The sequence below is a fragment of the Squalius cephalus genome (genome assembly GCF_949319135.1).
Source record: "Squalius cephalus genome assembly, chromosome: 20".
Taxonomy (NCBI): Eukaryota; Metazoa; Chordata; class Actinopteri; order Cypriniformes; family Leuciscidae; genus Squalius; species Squalius cephalus.
This window is the reverse complement of record NC_137141.1, coordinates 29,702,134-29,719,136: the sequence shown is the minus strand read 5'-3', so window position 1 is coordinate 29,719,136 and position 17,003 is coordinate 29,702,134. Positions and strand designations below refer to the sequence as shown.

General features: G+C 35.1%; 2 protein-coding genes across 6 annotated transcripts; one reads left to right on the top strand and one right to left on the bottom strand.

Moving 5' to 3' along the window:
• Window positions 1-134: 134 nt before the first annotated feature.
• gstz1 (glutathione S-transferase zeta 1) lies at window positions 135-6,316 on the top strand. Of its 4 annotated transcripts, none has more exons than XM_079853846.1 (10): window positions 135-393; window positions 806-1,104; window positions 1,186-1,237; window positions 1,320-1,387; window positions 2,158-2,238; window positions 2,323-2,448; window positions 3,062-3,137; window positions 3,907-3,959; window positions 4,314-4,363; window positions 6,111-6,316. In XM_079853846.1, the coding sequence occupies exons 2-10, from the start codon at window positions 1,078-1,080 to the stop codon at window positions 6,235-6,237; spliced, it is 660 nt and encodes a 219-aa protein (XP_079709972.1). In that variant the 5' UTR covers window positions 135-393; window positions 806-1,077; the 3' UTR covers window positions 6,238-6,316. The 4 variants fall into 4 exon arrangements, with proteins under 4 accessions (XP_079709972.1, XP_079709971.1, XP_079709970.1 ...); XM_079853845.1 differs by having other exon boundaries at window positions 146-393; window positions 806-851; XM_079853844.1 differs by lacking the exon at window positions 135-393 and having other exon boundaries at window positions 709-851.
• A 33-nt stretch (window positions 6,317-6,349) lies between these two features.
• LOC307148381 (uncharacterized protein) lies at window positions 6,350-15,086 on the bottom strand. 2 transcript variants are annotated; one of them, XM_079853841.1, is made up of 13 exons: window positions 14,878-15,086; window positions 13,892-14,068; window positions 13,367-13,472; window positions 11,402-11,524; window positions 11,104-11,214; window positions 10,815-10,995; window positions 10,253-10,375; window positions 9,735-9,922; window positions 9,418-9,614; window positions 8,364-8,455; window positions 8,207-8,261; window positions 7,912-8,009; window positions 6,350-7,023 (listed from the first exon to the last, which is right to left on the bottom strand). In XM_079853841.1, the coding sequence occupies exons 1-13, from the start codon at window positions 14,937-14,939 to the stop codon at window positions 6,785-6,787; spliced, it is 1,752 nt and encodes a 583-aa protein (XP_079709967.1). In that variant the 5' UTR covers window positions 14,940-15,086; the 3' UTR covers window positions 6,350-6,784. The 2 variants fall into 2 exon arrangements, with proteins under 2 accessions (XP_079709967.1, XP_079709968.1); XM_079853842.1 differs by having other exon boundaries at window positions 11,402-11,512; window positions 14,878-15,083.
• Window positions 15,087-17,003: the final 1,917 nt, after the last annotated feature.

Below are 17,003 nucleotides of genomic sequence, written 5' to 3'. Positions count from 1 at the left end.
GAATCCAAATACTCCCCCCAAATTAATGAAATCTATTGGTTAGACGTAAAAGATGATGCACCAATAGCAGTGCGCGTTTGTTGAGAGGCGTTCCTTTGGTGACGCAGACAAAGCTCATAGGCTAGAGCTCTGTTGACTAGAAAGTGATAGGGTATTAAACCTGTCAGTTAATCGCATAAAAGAAAGACTTGTGACAAATTTACGTGATTCGACAAATTTTTTTTTAACTACGTTATTTTTAATCTTCATTTTTGCTACATTTTATTTACTCCACGCCATTTTGCTCGATGAAGTGTTTTCTATTCTGAGGGCAAAATCAAATAAATACATTGTTTTGAACTACAATGTGCATCGAGGAGTCTGAATCGTTTTAGGAATCGGTTCGTTCAAACGGTAACATTTTTATATTTTAAAAACGATTTACTTGAGTCATACAGCGCGGCATTTTTAGTTCATTTTTGGTGGCAAACTATTTGGATTTTATTAGATCATGTTACATGTTTGTTTGTTATTGTCCAAACACTTTTGTTAAAATTATTGCTAACACTAATAAGAATATGACTTCCAATATAAGACATTATAGTGGTTTTTTTTTTAATATAAATATATTTAATATGAATGGTTCCGATAATCGTTAACAGTTTTGTTCCCACATTTCATTTTATTCCCCCCCAAAAAAGTCATCCTAAACGGTTCACGAATCGGTCAGAATGAATCCTCAAAAAGAATCGGTTCATAAGAAGAACTGTTTGTGAACCCACCCAGCATCAATAAATGATTTTCAAACAAAGTCCTTTCTTTTCAGGGACCAACAATCTAATATGAGTGCATCAGCTGCACGTGTAATCAAGGTAAACGCACAAATACCGTATGCTTGGAGAATATCATTGCAGATGGGAGATGATATAGACATCTAAACGCACACACATTTCCAGATGTCTTCCGAAGTCCATTGAAGTTGCTGCTTAGTCACTAAAACCTCAGCCAGGAGGAGGATTTTTGGTGCTGCTTCTCATTGGTGGACCAAGTAGTAGTAGTTTTTTTCTTGCATAGTTTCAGTAGTTGCAGAACTGATATATGAATACCATGGAGACACAAGCGAAGGTTTAAATATGTTGTTGCTTATCTTAAATTAAGTTATTGTTTATAATGCATTATTTGACTGCTGTTTTTTTAATGTTCTAGCCTGTTCTTTATGGATACTATAGGAGTTCTTGCTCTTGGAGAGTCCGGATAGGTGAGTCTTGAAGACATCAGTTAATTCTATTACTTGAATCTATTTCTGCATATTTCTCTAATGTGTTTTTAAATATTCCTAGCGTTTGCATTGAAAGGCATTGAATATGAGCAAAAACCAGTGAATCTCATCAAGGATGGTGGGCAACAGGTATACTGCAGAAATCTCTGCTCTGGATTGTTAATATTTATCTAGCGTTATCTATACAGGGGCTTTCAAACTGGGGTCCGGGGACCGCAAGGGAGTGCTAGGTGGCCTATGGAGAATTTTAGACAAAATGTTAAAAATAAAGATTAAAAGAATTAAATAAATATTAGGGCTGTCAAACGATTAATCGCTATTAATCGCATCCAAAATAAGTTTGTTTTTACATAATACATGTGTGTGTACGGTGTATAATTATTTTCTATATATAAATACACACACATGCATGTATATATTTAAGAAATATTTGCATGTATATACTGTGTATATATATTTATATTATATATAATTTATATTATTCATAAATATTTTATATATAAATAACACATTTTTCTTAAATATATATGCATGTGTGTGTATTTATATATAGAAAATAATTATACTCCATACACACACATATATTATGTAAACACAAACTTTTATTTTGGATGAGATTAATCGCGATTAATCGTTTGACAGCCCTAATAAATATATTACATATATTTAAATGAATAAATTAATTTTAATTAAAATTGAATTAAAATAAATAATACAAATTAGATTAATATAGATTAGATGTGTTTTAAATAAATAAGTAAATGTTGGAAATTAGATTCAGTTTTAGGATGATCATAATATGCTGGTCCTTGACCTCTAAAAGATTGAAAGCCTCTGATTTATAACATTACATGTTGTCGCTAACTCAATAATCTTAACTGAGTAACCTTCTTCACAAGCTCACAGATCAGTTTAAGGCAATAAATCCAATGCAGCAAGTTCCCGCAGTCACCATCGATGGCATCACCTTGTCTCAGTCGGTGAGAACATGGCTTCTCCTGCTTTGTTGCACACAGAAATGACATGATTGTATGTTAACATTGATTTGTTGTTTAACATCACAGTTGGCCATTATCCAGTACATTGAGGAAACTCGGCCAACGCCCCGCCTCCTGCCTGCAGACCCAAAGCAGCGAGCTCACGTCCGCATCATTTGTGACATCATCGCATCAGGGATCCAGCCCCTCCAGGTGAGTGAGAGACATGACATCGTGAAATGGAAGTTTTTCTTCCCTATTGTGAAGTATATCTGAGTGAAACGGCTTTTTGAGCAAGAAAAAATGTAGGGCGGGGCTTAATTTTGTTCATTTTGATTGGATGGTTGTGGTTTGTTATTGGTGTGATGTCATATGAGTGACAGGTTGACCCCGCCCTCACACCAGTAAACGTGTCATCAGAGAACAGAAGAGATGCTGCAAGAGGGAGGGGAAGTTATTTTGATTATGATTATGAGGGTACATGAAATAAAAAAATAACGATGTGGATGGATAAATCATTCATTATAAATACTGTAATATTCCATCGAAAAATAAGAATGGTTCATTTTGATTTCAGTGACTTTAAAGGTGCACATTTGTACAAAAATAAATAAATAAAGAGAGCCCAACCCCAAATCACTACCAGGTCGCTCCTTTAACAAAAAGTTTTCACTCATTTTATCATCCGTGAGGTAAAAATCATGTCCAATCACATAGAAAAGTTAACACTTCTCCTCTACAAGTGAATTTTGCATCAGTGCTTTATTTAGAGAATGTCAGTCAAACATTAACAAAAGCCATTATTTTTAATGATGCTATATTTCAGAATCTGTATGTGATCCAGAAAATTGGAGCAGAGAAGGCACAGTGGGCTCAACATTTCATCAACCGAGGATTCGAGGGTGAGTTTTTTTCATGAAGGACTTGTAAATGCAGTGGCATCTTCTTGCTGTCATATAAACCGTCTGGGGCCTGTACCATGATGGTAGTTCAACAAACTCAGGGTTGCAGGATTAGTTTCGAGTTGACAAAACCAAACCAATCCAACCAGGCTTTGTTGGTACCATGATGCTGATCATCAACTTTCTCTGTCAACTCAGGCTTTGATCCTGAGTTTAGCAGTTTAGGTGTGACATCAGTAGCGAACAGCCAATCACATGCTGAGAAAGAGTGAAACTCATTCAAAACTCTCGCGAGAGAAGCAGCGCAATTCACTTATTAAATAAAAGTATTTAAATATTAAGAATTTAAACAAATTTACACAGCAAGAAGAAAATAGCCGTCTATGAAAGAGGACAGTGACCTTTAATTTGGAGTGGAAACAGGTGGAGTGACTATCGCATCAGACATGTGTCACTTTGCTCACAGCTGATTGGTCCAAGTTCATTTTGCAACCTCTTACCTGGAACATCACCTGACTCGGACCAGGTTAGCCGTGGAGCGTGAGTTACTATGGCGATGAACACTGCTAAAAGCCAAACCACTTTCATGGTGCCTAAAACCCAGGGTTGGCACTAACTAAAGTGAAACACACCTGGCTAACCACTTAAACCGGCTTCATGGTACAGGCCCCAGGTTATTTGTTTTTATCTTTGATCCAATTACTGTCCTAACATACTAACTAATTGCTTTAATTGTATAATGGAATGTTATTGTGTGTGTTATTTGAAGCTCTGGAGCCTATCCTGAAGCAGACAGCAGGAAAATACTGTGTGGGTGATGAGGTAATAATACTTTACCAAATGTAATCAAAATAAATCACAGTATATGACATATTCAAATCTTTGGGGTTGATAAGATTTTTAATGTTTTTGTAAGAAGTCTCTTATGCTCACCAAGGCTGCATTTATTTGATTAAAAGCACTGTAAAACCCATAATATTGACATATTATTACAATTTAAAATACCTGTTTTATTTTAATATGTTTAAATATAATCTATCCTAGCTGAATCAAAGTATTATTATTATTTTTTTTTATTTTTTTTAATCCTACAGACCCCACACTTTTAAACAGTGATGAATGAGAATTATAAATTCAACTTATATTCATGCCGTTATTACACTGTTCATCCTCTAGATATCCATGGCAGATATTTGTCTCGTGCCTCAAGTCTACAACGCTGAAAGGTAAAACATGTCTCTTTAAAGCTAACATTATAGAGTGCAGCGGCCGGGTTCTGGAAGTAAAAACTCCATTCAGTTTCTCCATAGGGAAAATGATTTTTAATGATAAATGATAAACCTTTAAAGACAGCCCTACTGTGAGCTACTATTTGCTTCTGCTGAAGCCGTTAGTCTGCATTATTTCAACTTAGTTTTACAATAATCATGTTTAAGAGCAGATTAGCTTGTTTAACAGCAGAATACTACATTAAAGGGATAGTTCACCCAAAAATGAAAATTCTGTCATCATTTACTCATCCTCAAGTTGTTTCAAACCTGTATGAATTTCTTTTTTCTGCTGAACACAAAAGAAGATATTTTGAAAAATGTCTGTAACCAAACAGTTGATGGACCCCATTGACTTCCATAGTAGGAAAAAAAAAATACTATGGAAGTCAATGGGGTCCATCAACTGTTTTAAATTTAATCTGTTACAGACATTTTTCAAAATATCTTCTTTTGTGTTCAGCAGATAAAAGAAATTCATACAGGTTTGAAACAACTTGAGGGTGAGTAAATGATGACAGAATTTTCATTTTTGGGTGAACTATCCCTTTAACCATGAAGCTGTACAGAATATTCCTCCAATCAGACAGTTGAAACAAGCAAAACGTACCAAAAGAGCTCTTTCCCATGAAGCACTGCAAAAGAATGATGTAACCTCTTTAAAACAGTCTTCCTACGCTCTTAAAACACTTATATTTACAAATAAACAAATATTTTAATATATATACTGTATACATATTATACTGTATTATATTGTGTGTGTGTGTGTGTGTGTATATATATATATATATATATATATATATATATATATAAATAATATAGTGGCATAATTTTTTTTTAAATCAAATTTGTGTTGTCAAATTTTCCTGGTTAAACATTACATTCAAAAGAGACCAAATACAATTCTGTTTTGTATTTTTACATTGACAATGTTATTAATGTTCTATTTATTAAAACCAAGTATAAATCTCAAGTTAGTGTTTTTAAGCATTATTACATCTAAAATAATAACTAGAGGCAGTAACAATTTAAACATTTTATTTGTGAACTGATGTTCATCGGTCATCTAGCTCAATAATGAAGATGCTCACAGACGAAGATGGACCTTTCATTTCACCCAGCGGATTGATCATTAAGAAAACCCCACAGTAATCATGGTTTTAGTCCATTTCAAGTTTAATTTTGACGTGATATCACTGCTATTTTTGCAGTGGTTTACTTGCCTTTTTAATTAGTCTTTTCATTAACGCCATATTGTTATATATGCATGTTTTTTTGTTTTTAGGCTTTATTTTCTCATCCAATTATTTGAGGCACTGCCTCCCTTGCCTCATTTTTAATTGAGAAGTTTTATATTTCTCGTTTTTAATTCGATTATCCTGTTCACAATGCTTCATGGGATTGTAGTTCTTTACCTCACTAAAGCTGTTAAAACTATCTTGTACCCGTCTTTTTGTCTGATTTTAAATTTTTTGTTGTTGCTTCAAATCAAAGTGTGTAATGTTTCTTATTCAACTCGTAGCTGCTGGACTTGGATCATGGCTTATAGCTCTTTATAAAAGTTTTTTTTTTTAATTCCTATGGGAGAAATTAAAGGGAAAAAAATACTTCCTGGACCAATGCCACTAAAAAACGTGGGCGGGCACTGTTGCACTTTAGACTTTTGCTAAACACAAACATTAATGTAAATTCTACCATCCTTTAGGTTCAAGGTGGATATGTCCCAGTTCCCTACTATCAGACGATTAAACCAGACCTTAATTGAGATTGATGCTTTCAAAGCCAGTCATCCATCACATCAGCCTGATACGCCTGATGATTTGCAGGCATAACTTTCCAGTGATCCTTACTGAAATCAATAAATCGCTTTAATAAACAGTTGTGAGACTCTTCATTAAAAAGTTAAGACAGTTCAGATTCTTTTTTTTCGCAAAGTACTGCATTTATTGCTTTGGTGAAAAGTCTAGATTTGCTTTTAGTAACTTTCAGACATCCATGAACAAGAGATGAGCTGTACATGCCAGTGACTTAAAGGAAAATGTCAAACGTACAAAGTGGACAAAAATACAAACGTGAAAACGTGTCAAATACGTGCAAAACAAGAGAAAACATTTATTGCACAAAAATACATTGAGTCTCTGAATGTACTAAATACAAATCTGAACTACACATGTAAGTGAGTGAAGCCTTTGCTTGCTTTGAAGGAGATTATAAAAACAGTAGCTGTAAAACAGCTGTTCATGCTAAAACTGCAACAATGCAACGTTTAAAAAAAACGAACGATAAAAGTGCTTCTTATATTCCAATTTTTTACATTACGTTCCTGTAAAACCCAACATTAATTTCTTAGAAGAAAAAAAAATCCTGTAGTCCCTGATCCTAAACACGGAGTTCAACCGTGCATTTAATGGTGTCATTATAAAATGTTCCTGAACAGTCGGACCCTCCAAACACTAGGATGTTACACTGGAGAGAGAGGCTGTTGCCATGACGCCGATCCCTTGCATCCCTCGGGTCTGAAGATAAAGCCTTCGTACAAGCCAGGCTTATCAGACTGTGGCCTGCGCGAGGCTTAGAGCAAAGCAATGGGGACACCACTGATGTCCAGGAGCTGGTATCTGCAAACACGCATCCTTTTAGATCAAACCTTTCAGACTAATAACGCTAAAGCCTTGTAAAGAACCAATCAATGATTTGGGACATTTGGTCCATGTCTGTTAGCTTTGAGACCATCTATATCAGGGGTATTCAATTAAAGTTACAAGAGGTCCGGCGGAGATCTGAACAATACTTTTTTGAAATATTGATTTATTGATATATATATATATATATATATATATATATATACTGTATATCAATCATGTTGTTCCAACCCCGCAAGACTTTTGTTCATCTTTGGAACACAAATTAAGATATTTTTGATGAAATCTGAGAGCTGGATCACTACTCCATAGGCTTCTATGGGATCGAAACTTGCCGGCCCAGAAAAGTTAGTAAAGACATACTTTTAGGTATTTAAACGTTAATTAGATATACACTGCCCAGCCTAAAAAAAAAGTCGCTGTTTGGATTTAAATATGCAAATACTTAAGTCTATGATTGGATCAGTATTGCAGTGATTATTATGTTTCTTGCATGTTATATGTTTGGCAACAGTTCTTCTAACCCTAATTGATGGGGTGTGTAGCTTTTCATTTCTTAAACAACCATATATGAAGACACATCATGGCCATATTCCAGGATGACAATGTCAAGATTCATCAGGCTCAAATTGTGAAAGAATGGTTGGGCATGAAGAATCATTTTTACACATGAATTTGCACCTTAAATTCATTGAAAGTCTTTGGGATGTGCTGGAGGAGACTTAACAGAGTGCTGGACTCTTGCACTGCCAATACAAGATCTTGACTGAAGAGTCAACAGTGATCCAAACAGTGACACTTTTTTGGCCGGGCAGTGTAGATATTTGTATAGTACTTCATGTAGTCAGTTAGGGAATGACAGACCTATGTTAAAGAGATGGAGGTCCTGTAGGGCTCCTATAGCACTGCAGCCTCCGCTGATCAGCACCCTGTTGTCAGACACGGGTAGAGCAGCGTGAAACCTGCACAGTTGAATCAAGTAGAAAAAAAAACTTCAGTCTTCACTTCAATACACATGCACAGCAAACAAGCCTACTCAATGAAGAATTTCTAAATAGTTCAAAAATGAATTTTACTTACTTTAACTATCAACGTATTCTAAAGTTCTTTAAAAATAAGTTGTGATGGTCTGAAGAGCCTTCATAATTTAAAGTCTTACCCACGAGCCACTGGTGGCATGTTTTCGTACTTCACAGCTGTGTATTCCATGAAGCCTTTTCCACAAGAAAGAAAAGACTTAGTATTCGAGACTGGGATAATATGAACAACAGCAGACAGCGAATACCAGAAGATACCCATGTGCTCCGGGTCATTACCGAGATCCAGGATGTGAAGATCGTTGAGGTAGGTCGCGGTTTTTCTCCCACCAAAAATGATCATCTTGTTGGACAGCAACGTGTTGGAGTGCCTGATATAAACATCAACAAGCAATTGGGACAAATTATAGTTCAAATAAATGGACAAAAATCTTAGGCTAAAAACTTAATTCACCCAAAAAAATTTTAATTCTGTCATTTACTCACCCTCAAGTTGTTCTAAACCTGTATGAGTTTCTTTCTTCTTTTGAAAACAAAAGATATTTTGAAGAATGGTGGTAACCAGAAAGTTGACGTAGTCACTGACTTCCGTAGTATTTTTTTTCCTACTATGGAAACCAATGGCTACCGTCAACTGTCTGGTTACCACCATTCTTCACAATATATTTTGTTTTCAACAGAAGAAAGAAACTCATACAGGTTTGGAACAACTTGAGGGTGAGTAAATGACGACAATTACATTTTTTGGGTAAACTATCCCTTTTAATTCAATATGGCGTCTAACCTGACTGAGGTCTATAGCAAATCCCAACAGCTCGGCAAAATATAAACTACATTATTGCCTAGCGATGTATTTTGCTGCTATATAAACAATCAGGCAGTTGAGATTTGCTATATACAGTAGTATATCGCTTTATGTGAGCATACTTCATGTGGAAAAAGTAGGATAAATCAGACTGATCCAGTTCCCGTGGAAGCTTGTTTCCACCACAGAATGAAAAAAAAAAAAAAAAGGTTATTGGGACTTCTCAAATCTGGACTTTTTTTCCTTGCAATTGTGAGTTATAAAGTAAAAATAGCGAGAAATAAACTCTTTATCTCACAAAGTTTATACCTTGCAATTCTGACTGTGACGTATGAATTGTAAGATACATACTTCTTGCTGTTGCAAGAAACTCAAAATTGTGAGAAGTTAAAATTACCTTTATGTTTTATTCCATGATGGAAAAAAGCTTCCATAGGTTCCCAAGTCACTGAATGTTGTATGGACTACTTTTATGAAGATTAGGAAGATGGAAGAGGAAGAAAGAAAAAGAGGAAGTTAACTACTTACCCAAACCTGGGCAGAGGACGGTCACCCTCCACAATCGGCTGATACCACAGACCATGTTCTGGGTTGAAGATGTATAACGCGTTACTGCACTCCTTGCCTTCAGGACATCGGCTGGGCTGCACCCCTCCAAATACATACAACTCCTTCTTATAGACTGTGCCACTGTGGTAGGCCAATGACGGGATATTTCCCTTTGCCTATCCGAACCCAAACGTGACACACAGTATGCAGAAGCCAAATGATCATGTTACATAAAACATACACAAATTCTAAAAGAATTGTCTGTTAAGTACTGAAATAAATGATCCAATACTCACAGAAACAAGCTTCCACTTCCATGTTATAGTGTCCAGTACATAAATATCACTGTACCGCTGGCCGTCTCTCAGACCACCGTACACATAGATGACTTTAGACTCAGGATCAAAGGTTGCAGAGTGACCTTGTGAGCTTGGTGGACTGACCTCAGATGATGCGACGTCCATGGGGAACCAGAAATCATTGTCTGAGAATTATTACCATTAAAGGTATGTTAAAGGTACACTGCAGTTATTAGTATGAAACAACTTAATTTATTAAATAAATAAATATTGAATTAATTAATAATTATACAATAATATTTATAGGATTTATATAAATTATATTTAAAAAATATATATTCTCCAATTAATCTAAAATTTCCTAGTAAAGGAAAATTTCAAAATCCTCCCCTTTGTGGTAAGAAACTTATATAGTTAATTTAGAAATAATAAGTTAATAACTCTATATAATAATACTTACATAAGTTATTACATAATGTATATTTGTAAAAAATTAAATAAATAAATGAACGTACCAATCTCCAGTTTCCATATAGAGTCTTTACAATTGGCCTGGTCATCAGCCTCTCCACCAATCAGAATGGCCGTTTCAGGATCACTCAAACACATTGCGTGGCTCCAGCGCTTTGATGGACAGTCTGAGAAATAAATAAAACTTTATTAATAAGATTTTAATGCCATGTCAGCAGCTGAGGCCATTCTCATGGTCACTTTCTACCAATTACATGGGAATTGAAAAATAAAATCAAAATCAAAAGATTAGAAAATTAGTTTTTATTGTACTTTTTATGGGCAATAGATTACCTTGGCAAACACCAGTAATTATTGACAGTTAAACATGTCATTTTCTTTTCAAAATATAAACATATTATAATATTTCGAAATATTACACACATTTGGGTTCTCATTGTGATAGAAAAGATTGATAGTCATTGTAATAAAAATATAAACTATGCCATCATTTCAATAGTTATATCAATAACTAATTCTGAAACTATCACAATGAAACATTAAAAACTCCAAGTGTGTAAATAAACATGAGTGATTTTTCATTTGAGCAGAGGAATGAGCCTTTACCAGCCCTGCAACTCTTCACACGTTTGACGGTCGTCTCGTCCTCTAAATCTATTGCAGACATTTTACAAAGTTTGCGTTTCTTCGGGCTTGAAACTTGGTTTGGATCCCAAGGGCTTTCCGGCTCTTCAGAACTCCAAACATTCCCCTTTATCCCTATAATGGAGCGTCTTGGAGTTTTATCCTTCAAAACCACACAAAGACACAGTAAGTTTAAACATTTGAGAGTCTCTCGCTGCCTGGAGATGATCTACTTGCTGAAGAACTAGTTTGTGGATGACTCCTTCCTTACCATTGGCCACACACCCTGAACATTGAGTAGAGTGTTTTCCCGTGTCTCCATTTGGCTTTTGCCCAGCTCTGCACAGCCGACGCTTCCCTCGGGAGGTGATCTCTGGGTGATCTTCATAGAAACACAAGAAGTCATTCTTTTGTGTATTCGTGTAAGTCATGTCTCAAGGTGTTTTTATAAACCTTATGTCAAAAAATTCTAAAATCTGATGACTGGTTCAGTTAGAAATGACCTTGTAATCCACTGAAGAACAATGAATGGATCATTTCTCTTCAGTCTTCAGTAAAGCGTGACTCACATCATGACTCTCTCCGCTGCTGAGAAGGGTGCTGGAGGGATTGGAGGAGTGGTTCAGCACTAGATGTTTCCTCCTCACTCGTGGAGTGCTGCTGATAAAACTGGATCTCACCTTCAAATAGGGCTGGGCGATATGGCCAAAAATATCATACGATATCGATATTTATCACGATATTCATTTACCTTTAACCCTAAAATGTATTCATTGGGTCTTAAGTGGCCCGGGACGTCATTCACTATCCTCCTCCACAATAACTTTAAGTTAGACATCAACCTTCTTAGTATTCCTCAATCAATTCATTATAAAAAAAATAACACGAAAATATTAATAAAAGAATGCCCATTTTCCCATTAATTTTTTGTAAAAATAGTATAGGATCGCTAACAACCCGAGGTGTGTAACAATGCAAGTATATTTTTTCTGCGCAACAATAATTGAATCTTTGACTGAATAAGTGCAATTCACCTTTATTCCACAAGGTGTCAATGTCTGATACACAATGATGAAGTGAAGTTTCATTCAGAGTTACCGCAGGCGGAAAACAAAAGAATAGGAAGTATAATCAGCAAAACTTGAAATGGCTCAGCAAATCAATTTTATTTTGGGGGGGGATTCTGTGTTTTACGATTTAATATAAATTTATTTAAACTAAATTTAATCATGCTTTTAAAGCCCGGGACACACCAAGCCGACCGGCAGCCGTCGGGCAGTTTTTGTGTGTCGGCCGACTAAGTTTTCTCATCACCGCCGGCTGAAATTGGTCCTTGTCGACTTTTTTCCGGCCGATTCTACGTTGAATCGCCGTCGGTGAGAGAGAGAACTCTGATTGGCTATTCAGCTTAGTGAATGAGTCAGTGCACGAGAATAATAGCAAAACAGTGAGCAAAGTCAAACCGGTACAGATAGAAGGCTGTTCTAATGTTAAGTCATCTTACCGGAGTGTTCCTTGGTGAATATTTCAATATTAACATGAGCGGAGTGGAATAAAGAAAGTGTTGAGCAGGATTGATATTAAAAAGAGTAAGCACGCACTGCTTTGTTTGTGGCTTGTGTATCTGCAGAGTCAGTTTCCCTTTTTGAATGATGAATATAGACGAATATATCTGCAGAAATAGACTCATTTACACGCAGGCGCAGAACGAGCATTCTGGCTGACAGTCGGCTGTAGTTCTCTCAGTGTGTTCAAGTGCAGCTTTTCCCCTGACGCAGGAGACAACACAGTCGGCTTTCATCAGCGCTAGTTCTTTGGCGTCGGTTTGGTGTGCGTGTCCCTACCTTAAAATGTAATCAATTTAAAATATAACAATTAATTTACAACAAAACATTGCATTTTTATTTTTTGTCAAATAAGATGCTGCACAACAGAACTGTATAAATTTAAAACATGGATGAAAAATTATCTTGGCTATATAATTTTCTTTAGAAATATTATTATTACTTTGAGAGGTACATTTTGGTATACAGTAGTGATATATTTCTGTCATAATTTCTTGAAGTTAAACCGAACTTCTATTTTGACGGTTTTGTCATGAAGATTTTTCAGGTTTAGTTTCAGTTTCAGTGTATTTTGACAATAGTTTTCCTCAAATGCAACAGTGAAAAGCTTGTGAGATGAAGATGCTCTGGAGATGAAGTTCACGTCCTCATGTACTGAGATGCAGAAAATGAGCGTCACGTGTGTGGGTTTGTGTATCAGACGAAATTCACACAGAAATCACGTATTAGCGACATGCACTGACTGGCTTTTGTCATGTTTATTTCTGTGCCATGTGATTGGCTGATAGATTAATCCATATTGAGTAAAGATGTCCAGAGCTCATCATCGTTATCGACGTAAATTTGATCATGATCTCGACATATTGATTAGAATATATGGCTAACAACATCTAAGAAGTTTGTAAAGGATGGATGAGAAAGACAAAAAACAAGACAAATCTGCATCAGTGAGAGAAGAGGTTTAAATACCTGTCCAGTGATGCTGAGCAAGACTTTGGCATACACTCCTCTCCTGCCTCTCTGTGTGGCTTCAGTGAGGAGTTCAGGAGTCCAGACTCCCTGCCAGATCAGACACCTTCACAGATAAAGTTTCTGTCAGATAAACTGATAAACTGTCAGTGTCCCAGTAGCAGGGCTCTTGGTGTGGTTTTTTTATTGCCTAACTTATTGAGTTAGCTTTTAAAAATGTCAGTTTTCATTTGAAGTTTTAGAAAATGTATGTGCTTTTGTCAATTCCATTATTTTTGTTGTTGTTTATATTTCTATGTAGCTATAATTCTTTTCTTATTTTATTTCACTTAGTTTCCATGGCAAAAATGCCATTGTCATAAGTTAAGTTTTTCATCCGATTAGATTTTTTCATCAATTTTATTTCACCTCTATTTCATTTACTGAAAACTATTTCTAATACTTTTAACAATAACATCGGGATGGATTTAGACCAATTGATTCACTGCAGGGCACTCCTATAATGAGAATGTTCACTGCACTTGCCTGGAGTGAGGTGAAAGAGTCCCGATGACCTGTGATTTGACCTCTGGACCCAGCTGAACCTCCACAGAGATCTCGGTGTCACTGGAGAAGGATGACCATTCCCCTAAACCAAATACTATCAGCTGCTTCGGTAAAGGTAACGGCATCTGAACCTGGTACATCGTACGGTTGACATTTCTAAATGGGGTAAATTAAAGAAAAAAAAGGTTTTAACACAGGGAGGTGTCACAAGGGCTAGATCCACAATTATACTAACTATTGTATACATGCTTTGTTACTCAGTGTTTATGTTCTTCTAAATAATGATATTTTATTACAGTCCTAAAAAACATGTCCATTTAAACTACTCTGGCATTCAAAAACGTGTCAACTATATAATTAAAGTCGGCAAAAAACAGAAGTTGTGACCATCTTTTTTGTCCCTACTGTTTACTATATTTGAATTGGGCGGGACTTGATATTGTCCATGGGGAACTGATTGAATTGTTGGATGGTTGTGGTTTGCAATTAGTGTGATCATGTGAGTGACAGGGATTTTTGAGTTGCTTCCTCCTTTCTTCTGCTGAACACAAAAGTTATTTTGAAGAATGTTGGTAACAGTTGATGGGCCCCATTGGCTTCCATAGTAGGCTATAGAAAAACAATACTATGGAAGTAAATGGGGCCCATCAACTGTTTGGTTACGTTATTCTTCTAAATATATTTTGTGTTCAGCAGAAAAAAGAAATTCATACAGGTTTGGAACAACTTGAGGATGACTAAATGACAGAATTTTTATTTTTTGGTGAACTCTCCCTTTAATCAGTAATAATGATGTACATATTTAGCTACTTTTTTGTAATAAAAAGATTTCTACCCTGATAAATAGTCATTGCTGTAAAATTGTGACACCCCCTAAACCCCTTCATGTTTGTTTAATTGCAACCTGCTGCATATAAAACAATATTAGGTCATATAACGTTAGTGGATCAAATGAAAGCGCCCACCGTATAAACTGACGAGGTGCTTCACGTAAGGACCAGACGGCATAAAAGTGAACTTTGCACATTCTGTTGATTCAGATTCGGTCAAACTCCTCCAGTGCTCTCGGTGTGAGGCCTTCAGACACTCAGTCACAACAGCAGCCTGTCACGCGCAACCTCTGCTGTATATATCACCTCCTGTCCCACACGCGCCACAGGTGTGACCGATCGGTGGATGACATCAAAGTACCGCGAGAGCAGACGGCTCCGTGTGCTTTCAAATCGCTCTCGCGGTACTTTGATACCAAAGTAAGAAAGCAGCGCTGCTTCAAGTCGAACACACCTCTTGATTATTATGGACTGACAGCTCTAACCATTAGGCCTATGAACAAGCAACTACTGTATATATAATATATATAATAAATAATGAATGAATAATCATAAACAGCTAAATAAATAGTAAAATCAAAAGTTTAGAAAAAAATAAACAATTAATAACCTACAAAAAGCCAGTAGGCCTTATACATTTTGTGAAAGTTAATAAAAAAAATTAAAATCCTGATAACAAAATAAATAAGAAAAATGTTTTAGAAAAAATAAACATGGGACCTAGGCCTATTTATTCAACAAGTATACTACATTTTGTGATAGATAGTATACTAGTACAAAATGATAGACTAAATAAATAAATAAATAATCATGAATAACAAAAAATAATACAAAGTTTTAGAAAATTAAATACAGAACCTATTGATACAAAAACTCAGTAAAACATTGAATGAATTAAAGAATGATGATCCATGGACCCAATTTTCAGAAAATGTAATCCTGAAATAATTTATTTGTTAATAATTGTCGAATTCATTTATAAAAATACCAATTAGACAGTTATTACACCAAAAATATTTAATACAATACATGCTATTTTCTAGTGTTTTTGCCATTTTTATTTTTTTTAAATATTTCTTTGTAGTTTTAATTTATTTTATTTCAGTTTTATTAACTGTAGATATTAATATATATGTGTATATATATATATATATATATATATATATATATATATATATATATATATATATATATATACACATACATGCATACATACATACACACACATTATTATTATCATTATTTCTACAATACAATAACACAATGCACAACACTCAGTCATGAAAAATTAACATTTCTTATACTAAAAATGTTTGATTATGGAGTGACAGCAAAAATAAATACATTAAGATATGTATTTAAAAAGGAATAATCATTGACAGCGAAATAAATATAAAAAAGTTAAGAAAAAATAAATAAGGGACATACTGATACAAACATTCAGTGCAATATTTTGTGATAAATAAATTACCAACCCATGGGCTCATGGTAATTTTCACTAAATGTAATCCTGAATTAATTTATTTGTTTATAACTGTCCAAGTTATTTATTTATAAAAAAAAAAAAGAGCAATTAGATATAATATGAATATCTGATTTATAATTATATTAAATCATAATCAAACAATATTAAATAAATATTCAAAAATATAAACAATGGCCTTGCAGAAAGTCGAATGATTTAAATTAGGATGGTAATGTTGTCTTCATGTCAGTCTAACAGCGCCCTCTATCTGAAATAAGGAAGAATGGCACTTCATTCTAATGTGTAGTGATATGACTCAGTACATTAATCTTCGTTTAAGGGGAAATGGTGCATGTGGCCGTTCAGGAACATACAGTTTTTAATGCTGAAAAAGCACTTTTTATGGCTTCTCTCACAAGCAAGTGCAGTGTATTATCAGAAGACCAGGAAGGAACCATGAGTCTGGATATGTAACAGGCAGCAAACTGAATTCACCTCAACGTTTATTGTGAACAACACACATCAAATGAAACAACGAACGAAAAACAAGAAAAGGATGATAAACATACATCATATACATGTCATACTAAAAGGTAGACGAGCAGAAAAGCACATTGGCAGAATAAAGTAGCCTACCTCAGCAGCACAATGCAACATTCTCTTAAGACATGCAAATAATTTAAGGTACAAAAAGAAATGTTTGCAGCGTGATTTGGTATTCATAATCAAGAAGTCGTCAAGGAAACTAAACGCTATTCCTGCCGGCAGCGCTTATCGTGACATATTGCACGTGATA